Consider the following 10,206-nt stretch of genomic DNA (forward strand, 5'->3'; position numbering starts at 1 on the left):
AAACACCACTTGTTTGTTCAACGTGCTCATACCAATAAAACACCACTTGTTTGTTCAACGTGCTTATACCAATAAAATACCACTTCAACAACCCATTTCATGTACTATAAACAAGAGATATCAACAAACACAATACTTCCAAACTTTTCACATATCCAATAAAAAATAAAAAATAAAGTCATTTTCAAATAGGTTTAACACATGCTATTGGAAAAAAAATCGAATCAAGTACTTTTATCTAAAGTTTTCATCCCCTCCACCTCCACCCCACCCCCCACACACACGTTTTACATGCTATAAGCAAAATATCCTTTAAAATCATTTATTTGTTCAATGCGCTTATACCAATAAGAAACCATTTCAACCGCCCATTTCACATATTTCGTAAACAAAGGATATCAACAAACATAATACTTGCAAACTTTTCACCTACCCAATAAGATATCAACAAAGTAATTTTCAAATAAGTTTAACATACGAGTGTCTCAGCAACTTGTGCATTCATTGGTTGTCCATCCTTCTTTGTGTGAGCCTTTGTCCATAACATAATCCTTGAGATCGAAGTTGGATTCGAAGAAATTTTCTTTTGCAAAATGAAATAAATATACTAAATTCACAAATGCAATACGAGAGTAGAATAAAACTAAAGTAATATCGATATTTACCATCTTTTTAGCCGGGCATACCATTTCCTACTACGAGGGAGTTGTCTCTTCTCCATGGTTTTAAAGTTTTCACTTTTCAACTACTCAATAAGACAACCTATGTTTTTGTTATATCAAAGTATATTATAATAATTTCTAAAATATCATGTGTAACTTTTTCGATATATAAATATTCATTACCATGAAATTTGCACTAGTTTTTTCTTTGACAAAGTCCATCCAATCATCTACCGAATGCAAATTTTCTGGCATAAGATACAGTAGTGATTCTTTCGTTAGGGCATTGTAAATTTGTTGTACCATACGAGATTTTCCAGCCCTTCATAATCTACCCATTTGTTAAAAAATAAAAATTTTCTAATAATTGTTTTTCACATTGTACGTGAGAAGTACCAAATGGTTAGGAGTAATATGATTCAAATGATTAGAACTAGATAAATGAATTAAAATAACTTCATACCTCGATAGACTACCATAACACTAATTTTAGCCTTGTGGTAATTTCTTCAAATTCTCTAACGTAACATGTACAACCTCTCTTACAAGTAGACCAAGAAAAGAAGCGAATCCTACAAATTCATCTCCTATGGGTGGTCCATATAGATTAAAAACAAGTTTCACTCTAGATTGTCCATCAAGAACTATTGTCTTCATCTTTGTAGAACCTCTTTTTCTTTTTTATAGAGTTGTTGTTTCATAGGGGTTTCCACTAATTACATGATCTTCTTTTCAATTCTATTTCCATTACAAACTTCTATTTGCCTACGAATTGCTAATCTTGTGCGAGTAGCTGACAAGTCTATTGTAGGAATTGAAATATGATTAGATTTTAGTGTCTTCCCATTACCCTTAGGTGAAAAGTGTTCAGGGAGGGCAATAATAGGAGATTTGTTCACATTGACATCAAAAGGATGAGACTGCAATGAGGACTTTTATGTTTCCATCCGTATTTTTATGTTGAGAATGTCATCGTAAACTTTCATCCAGTTCACATATTTTAAACATTCATTTAAGTCGCAGAATTATAGGAAAGTATCTTATACCTTAGCAGGCATACCTTGCTTAATTGCATTCGTTTTTCGACAACCTTCCACCTTGAAGTATTATAATGAGGACAACTTTCTAACTTTCCTTTCTCATTTTTAAATAGACAACAATCATTTACACATGCATGAATTTTTTAGTGGCCTAAATCAAATTCCTTCACAATTTTCTAAATCCATAAATAGATATTAGAATGAGATTATCGATACCGAGCATGTCATACAAAAGTTCCACAAGGCCTTGTGAACAAGCATCTGACCAACCATTAAATGTTTTAAGTTTATACAATGCCACAACTGTTGATATTTTTGTATATTTTGTACATCATGTGTACAATAGAGTGTTTGCCTCTTGGATATTGTGAGAAATATTTTTTCCTTTCCCTTATGTAAAAGAATCATTCTTATCCTCCTCTCTGGTATATGTTCTCTTATACAAGTTGGTTGCTTCCAACCTAAAAGCATTATCAACTTCTTTTTCAACATCATCCTCTTCACCTACTTCTTCGTGATGATACCAAACATTACATTTAGGGTCCATTTCCTTAATGATTAGGTGTTCATATATGGTTTGGATATCATAATTTCTCATATTCCTACCTTCCTTTTCTTCTGGTAGAAATTTTTATGCTCCTTCCATGTATTCCTCAGTAGCACTATTAGACAAAGTAAATTTTGTCAAGTATGTGTCAGAAAAATAAAGTGTATTGTTACTTATATTCTCATACCAATTCATTTACAACCAATCTTTGTTGAACATTTTGAAAGCTCTCGTATAATTAATAAGATGATCAATTGGACCGTTGATGACTTAGTTTACAATTAAAGAAAATATAAACTTTTATTTACTATTTGGAAACTAACCATCACCATTCATTTGACAAAAGAAAAAAAAAACTAGTATAGACATATTTTGTGTTACCTTTAAAAGTGGAGCATAGTATATATATATATGATAATAAAGAGCCACCAAGATAAAGAACTTAGTATAAAAAATACATTCAAATCTTTTTAAAAATAATTCGAGAATAGGGTAACTTATTTTATGTACAACACCTTTAATTAAAGAACTTAAGAATGAATTAATCAAGCAAATAAAAAAGGACGGTCCATAACCAAGACAAAATTAAAAGAACAAAAATAAATTAAGATGCTAAAATTGAATTATTTTTCTAACTTCAATAATTATCTTGCAAGATTCAATGTATTCTCCTAATTAACATTTAAAATTGAGCAAACTAAAAATAAACCGTGTGATGGAACTCGTGCAATATATTTCTTGATTAACATTGCAAAAAGAAACTTTGGCAAGATTCAACATTCCAAAAATAAACTATGATTATATTTTCTTGATTAACCATGCAAAAAGAAACTTTGGCAAGATTCAACATTGCAAAATGATTAACCTTATCTTGCAAGATTCAATATACTCTGTCCTAAAAGAAGAAGGATCCAGTTCAAAGTTATGTGATATTAGGCACAAATTTTTGGGGCATACAGCTTAAAATCAAGTCAAAATCGAAGAAAGGTTCCTCATTTATCTTTGGTCCACATCCTTCTAAACCAATATTTATAATTTGAATATACTTAAATGTGCCCACAACTTGTTAAGTTAATAACTTGTTAATAACTTCTAATCATTTTCTTGAACGTGCTCAACTTAATAACTATTTTCTTAAATGAGTCCACAATTTGTTAAGAACAATAACCCTTCGCAATGATATGATATTATCCACTTTGAGCATAAGCTCTCGTGATTTTGCTTTTGGTTTTCCAAAATAACTCTTACGAATGGAGATTGAATTTCTTATTTACCAATATACTCATGATCTTCTCGTTAATTTACCAATATGAGACTATGCCTTTTAATAATCCTCAACAATTCTTCCCTTAAACAGAGTACATCATAGAGTCTCTCCTAAGATCTCCTTCTCTAGAGCTCTCGAGCAGCCTCCTCTTATTCGAGGCTCTACTCCTTCTTTGGAGCCATCGAACCAATAATCCTCAACAATTCTCCACTTGAACAAAGTACACCATAGAGCCTCCCTAGGCTTCCTTCTCTAGAGATCTCAAGCAGCCTCCCCTTAGTCGAGGCTTCACTCCTTCTCTAGAGCCATTAAACAAAACACACTCTTTGTTCGACATGTGAGTCACTTTGACTACACTTTCAAGGCTCACAATTTCTTTGTTGGACACTTGAGCATTCTATTAACATGGTTAAGTTAAGGGCATGACTCTGATACTACGTTAGGAAAAAACGACTCTCCACAATGGTATAATATTGTCCTCTTTGAACATAAACTCTAATGGCTTTGCTTTTAGTTTTCCTGAAGACTTCATACCAATGAATATAGTATTACTTACTTACAAACCCATGATCCTTCCCTTAATTAACTGAGGTGGGACTACTCCTCCCAATAATTCATAACAAATCTAGCTAAAAGTTCTTATAATCGTGGAGATCGATGTTAGACATAGCACGAGGGGACATTAGAGAATTGGAATGAATACAATGAATCAATAACTAGCTTACTTTTAGGCTCTTAATCTGTCTATGATGGTCCCTAGTTAGCTTTCTTTTAGGCTCTTAATCGGTCTATGATGGTCCTAAGTTCTGAGTTCTTAAATATGGTTATGATCTAAAGACCTCGGTTAGGAGGTTCTTGGTTTTTAGTTTTAAGAAGTTAGATCTTGATTCTTATTAGTTTATTGTCCTTGTTCTTGGTTCTTAATTTTTGTTTCTTGTTATTGTTCCCTAAGACACTCCCCTGAAATTTACGACACAAGACATGAATCTTACAAGGCGTTACATGACGAGAAATGGAGGCACCTTAACGAGTATTGTTCATCTCAAACAAAAGATTAGGAACACCCAGAACCACACTTTGTACTGTGAGTGTCTCGCTCTGCTGCCCATTGTAGTTTACAAATTAAACAAAATATCACATTATATTACAGAGATTATTGTAATAGATCATTCAGCTATGAATCATGGATTTAAAACTATGCAAATTTAAAGTAAACCGTTAGCAAAATGTAAATAAGACACCAATAGGTAGCTTTGTTAGATCTACACCTGCATCGGAGAGAGTCTCAGGTTGGTTAATTTAGAGGATGATCTTAAGTTTATAAGTGATGAACATAGGTTTAGGAAAGGAATACTAACTCCATTCATAATGAGGCCTTTTGGAGAAGCCCAAAACAAAACCATAAGAACTTATGCTCAAAGTCATGCCAATAGGTAGTTTTGTTGGATCTACACGGGCACCACCCAGTGAAAAGAACTTGACTACATCAACAAATGCGTACAAGATGTCTTACACAACTTGGCTTCGTCAATTTCTAGTAAATTTCTACCAGAAACCCTATTGAACCTACCTACCTCTTGTTCCTACTCCGATTACTCAAACCTAAAAATTAGACTTCCCAACTAAACTAAAAATTAGACTTCCCAACTGCAAGCAACTTCTGCTATCAAAGAAGACCTCTCAAAACCAATCATAGTTCAAAAGGAATCTTAAAATATTTCAATAATACCCTAACTAAATTCTTAATTAAAAACTTAAAAAACACCTTTAAATTAAAATGCCGCTTTTAAAATATATGCATATTTTCTAAACAAAATACTAAGAATAATGAAAATACTAACGATAATGGAAATCTTCAAAGTTAAAAAGGTATTTTTGAAAAAGGTTTTAATTCAAAGCTAACGAAATAGGAGGTAGAATGTAGAGGGAATTTTTATTAATTTTTTAAATATTTGATATATTTGAATTTGGACGGAGAAATATTGTTTTTGAAAGTTATAAAAAATAGGTACAATAAATGTGAGTTATTTAAGAGGAATGAGTAAAAGAAAGAGGGAGAATTGTGAGTAAGTTGAAGTTGAGAAAATTAAATAAGATGTTGAAGGAAGTTGACGTAGTAACATAAAATTCATTGCACTACAAAAAGTGCGTGTGCGTGCGTGTGCGTGCGTGTGTGGTACAAACAGTTGGTCATTAGTGACATTTTAAGTTGGGTAAATGGTGAAAGAGCTGGAGCCAACGCCGGACGGAGAGAAACCCACGAGGACCTCCCTCGCACCTCCCACTTAACACATGTCCAATCTCCGCTCGAAATGGACGTTACATTGGCATCAGCAATGACGTACTCATGCGTTTCTTCGCTCCATAAATACTCTTCACATCATCCTCTCTCCTTCTCCTTCTCCTTCTCCTTCTTCCCTTTGCTTTAAAACTGCGCCATGAATGACACAGTCTGGAATGCTTTGCCAACCATTTTCATGGTCATGGTTCAGCTCGGGCTCGCTGTAGGTAACGTGCTCTATAAGTTAACTGTTGCGGATGGAATGAACATGCGGATTATTATTGCTTATCGTTTCTTGTTTGCCTCTGCCTTCATGCTTCCCCTCGCCTTCTTCTTAGATAGGTTGTTACTTATTATTTTACCCTAAACCTTGAACCCTAATCTCCATGCAACCTTCATTATTAACCAAACTAAAATTTACTTGCAGAGGCAAAAGGTCGAAGCTCACTTGGTCCGTGCTTTTCTATGCTTTTCTCTCCGCTCTCTTTGGGTAAGCTCACTTGTGTTAAGGATATTTAGTCCTGACGTGTAGTATACCATAGATATCATATTTTCTCTTTTATTATAGGCAAATATCTTGTATATATTGGATGTAGTCCCACGTTGGCTAATTTAGGGAATGATCATGGATTTATAATCAAATAATACTATCTTCATTGGTATGAGGTTTTTGAGTAAGTCCAAAGCAAAGCCATGGGAGCTTATGCTCAAAATGGACAATATCATACCATTGTAGGGGTTACTGATTCCTAACAGTATCCGGGTTTTAGCAACTATTTCTTTTGTTTATGTTTGAAATAATAATAATAAAGAAAGTATGTGCGTTGAATGCATGCATGCAGGGGGTCGTTGGCGCAAAACTTATACCTGGAGAGCATGAGTTTAACATCTGTGACATTCGCTGCAGCCATCGGCAACCTTGGCCCAGCCGTCACCTTCATTTTGGCACTCTCCTTCAGGTTGGAGAAGTTGAACATAACAACAACCGGAGGGAAGGCTAAAGTGGTGGGGACATTATTAGGAATAGGTGGGGCCATGATCCTTACATTCTATAAAGGCGTGGAGCTTAATCTTTGGTCAACCCACGTTGACCTTTTGCATAACTCAGGTGGACACGTGGCAGACACTGAACACGACATCCGTAGTCAGCTGCTGGGAAGTGTGCTCGGTTTTGCTGGCTGCGTGTCGTATGGGTTATGGCTCATCGTTCAGGTCAGCTGAATTTGTAATTGCAAAACAAAAGGGGTTTGGTTTGGTGATAATTAATTGAATTGATATAATAATAATAATAGGCGAAAATGAGTGAATCCTATCCATGCCACTACTCAAGTACAGCGTTGATGTGTTTGATGGCATCCATTCAGGCAGTTGTTTTTGCTTTGTGCTTGGAAAGGCGATGGAGTGAGTGGAAGTTGGGATGGAATGTCCGACTTCTCGGCGTCTCATATACTGTAATTTATTTTATTGTTTTTTTCTCGATTACGATCCTTAAATATTTAATTTTGTTGAAGATATTTAGTCTTAAATTATTGCAGGGGATTGTGGCTTCTGGAGTGACAGTAGCGCTAATCTCGTGGTGCGTACGAATGAGAGGCCCAATGTTTGTATCAGTTTTCAGCCCTCTTATTCTGCTCCTTCTTGCCATAGCCGGATCCTTGTTTTTGGAAGAAAAACTCCACTTGGGATGGTAAGGGAAAGTGGGTTTTTATATATAATGATTGGGTATTGTTTTAGAAGTGAAATTGTGTGTTTTTGATGATAACAGTGTGATTGGAGGAGTGCTGATCATATGTGGATTATACGTAGTGTTGTGGGGTAAAAGCAAAGAGATGAAGAAGAGTACGCAATTAGCTCCCATGGGAAGCATTGAGCACCAACCTGTGGTCATAGACCTGCCCATTTCATCTCCAACAACTATTCCTAAAACTGAAACCGATACTCCTCGGGGTTCCAACAGCAGCAATCGCAACGTCAATTAGGCAGCATCGTTCTTACATACAAGTTGGAACATATTGAGACAAGATCAAAACAAAAAGGTATTAAACTGTTAGGAATTAGGATAGGAATAGGTAGCAAAATATGAAGGCATTAGTATTTAATGTAGTTGTAAGAATAGCAAAAGAAAGAATATTTAATGCTCTCCATATTTCGAAGCTAATAACTTTTCATGTTCTCCAACGTTGCCTGTCAGACTTTGATGGGGAATTTCATTTCTCTTGTCTTTCACTTTTTTTAACGGACTTTTTAACGGATGTAAATCTTTTGGAAATGAGTAAAAACATTTCTACCGGTTTCCAATTTCTTTTTGTATTTTTTTAATATCACTTTTGTGGATGAGCACTTATATTCTTCCATCATTTAAGAAGATATTACAAGATATTTAGTAGGACACTACTACACTTTTCTTTTCTTGGATAAAAATTAGATGGGAATGGAAGAGTATTATCGCGTTCGGATTTGCTGACTCAAGTTGCAACCAAGTAAAGCATACTTGGAAACATAAAAGGCCAAGTAAACTAGTACGATCAATTTTTTTGCATTTATAACCAAACATAAATTTATTTTAATTAAAAATTTAAAACCAGTTAAAACATTTGAATGGTTGAAATACTATGTGGCTGTACTCGTTTCAAATTAGCGTCCGTCCTTATCCCAACCCTATTTCAAGGCTTCTAAATATAGATGTTGACTAAACGGACATATACCAAGACAAAATAAAAGAAAAGGTAAAATAAAATAAAAGATGAAGCAGAACAAATTTAAATAGAAATAAAGATAAGAAGCCAACACCACAAAATACAAAATAAAATTCAATTATAAAAATTCACCTCTTAGAACTCTCTCTGGTGGGGAGAGTGTTAGAAATAACAGATCTTCACATGATATTGTCCACTTTGAGTATAAGCTCTCATACTTTGATTTGGGCTTCCCTAAAAGGCCTCGCACCAATGGAGATGTATTTCTTACTCATAAATACATGCTCATTCCCTAAATTAGCCAATGTGGGACTCTCTCCTAACAATTATCAACGATCCTCCCCTCGAACAAAGTACAATATAGAGCCTCCCTTAAGGCCTATGGAGCCTCGAACAACCTCCCCTTAATTAAGACTCGACTCCTTCTTTGGAGCCCTCAAACAAAGTACACTCTTTGTTCGACACATGAGTCACTTTTGACTACACTTTCGAGACTAGCAATTTCTTTGTTCGACACTTGAGGATTCTATTGACATGGCTAAATTAACGGCATGACTCTAATATCATGTTAGGAATGACGACTTTGTTGGGATTTATGCCCTAAAGCGTCGTAATTAATTATTTAGTTTTTTAACAATAATTTATATTATTTTATTTGTAATTTAATTGTTATTCATGGTATGAATATCCAAGGTTATTAATGTAATCTTGAACCGTATGTGGTTGACATACAAGAGGATTGTGTTCAAGTAATAACCTAAAGAGTCTAGAGTATATGGATAAGGTTGGGTGCCTTATCCTGGTAACACTATTGATACGGCCAACTTTGTAATCGTTACAAATGATTTGATCCAAATCATTCATGTGGAGACATGTAAGTGGGGGTATCCTATACAATGAGTTTGTATAAGACTGGACCAAGAAATATTTAATCTCTCTTTATAAATCTGTTAATTGAGAAGATTAATATTCCACATGATGATCATATGCGACTCGATCTTAATCCTGAGTGAGTTATGAACTCCTGCCTGTGAGGGCTTGTCCTTTAATTTACATGGATGAGAATGGCTCTTTCAGCCGATTCAATATGCCTGGGGACTTGACCAAATAGGAAGTTGGGAACATAATATCATGAGATGGAATTCACTCCTTTCCATATAAGGAAAGTAGATGAGTTGTTCCCTTAAGTACTGATTTTGGGACTTGAACAATGGGACCCCACTCTCTCCTTGGCTCAAGAGGGACTTGATTTATGATTGGATCATAAACAAATGGTTCATTAGAGAATCAGTGGTACTTAAGGTGAAAGATGTAATTATAGGGGTAAAACAGACTTTTGACTATTTTACCCCAGCTGTAATTATGAACACTCGTGAAGGATCGACTTGCTTGTAATTATTATATCAATGGACATAACCTGTCCTACCGTGCATAAGAGTGGAACTCTAGGTCTATAGTGGAGTGACCTAAAGTTAATGAATGAAAATTGATTAATTAAAAAGTTTAATTAATTAATTTTATATCATTGGAGCTTATAATCTGTAGGTCCATAAGATCCCCTTGCTAGCTCATAGTAACACTAGAAGGTTCAATTTATTTGAAAGAAAATTTGAAGTGTTCAAATTGATATTTAATATATTAGATATATCGGAGAAAATAAATTTAATTTGAAATATCAAATTAATATTTAATATATTAGATGTATTAAATAAA

The 10,206-nt window shown here is 34.4% G+C and overlaps 1 protein-coding gene across 3 annotated transcripts; it reads left to right on the top strand.

The window, feature by feature from the left end:
• The first annotated feature begins 5,772 nt into the window (after nt 1–5,772).
• Nucleotides 5,773–8,072, top strand: LOC111801639 (WAT1-related protein At1g25270). Of its 3 annotated transcripts, none has more exons than XM_023685702.2 (6): nt 5,773–6,139; nt 6,225–6,287; nt 6,640–7,009; nt 7,090–7,248; nt 7,333–7,484; nt 7,563–8,072. In XM_023685702.2, exons 1-6 carry the CDS (start codon nt 5,955–5,957, stop codon nt 7,774–7,776), a joined length of 1,143 nt encoding a protein of 380 aa, XP_023541470.2. In that variant the 5' UTR covers nt 5,773–5,954; the 3' UTR covers nt 7,777–8,072. The 3 variants fall into 3 exon arrangements, with proteins under 3 accessions (XP_023541470.2, XP_023541477.2, XP_086985570.1); XM_023685709.2 differs by having other exon boundaries at nt 7,162–7,248; XM_087129444.1 differs by having other exon boundaries at nt 5,773–6,024.
• Nucleotides 8,073–10,206: the final 2,134 nt, after the last annotated feature.

The sequence above is a fragment of the Cucurbita pepo genome, chromosome 1, assembly GCF_057944985.1.
Source record: "Cucurbita pepo subsp. pepo isolate OVF chromosome 1, ASM5794498v1, whole genome shotgun sequence".
NCBI lineage: Eukaryota > Viridiplantae > Streptophyta > Magnoliopsida > Cucurbitales > Cucurbitaceae > Cucurbita > Cucurbita pepo.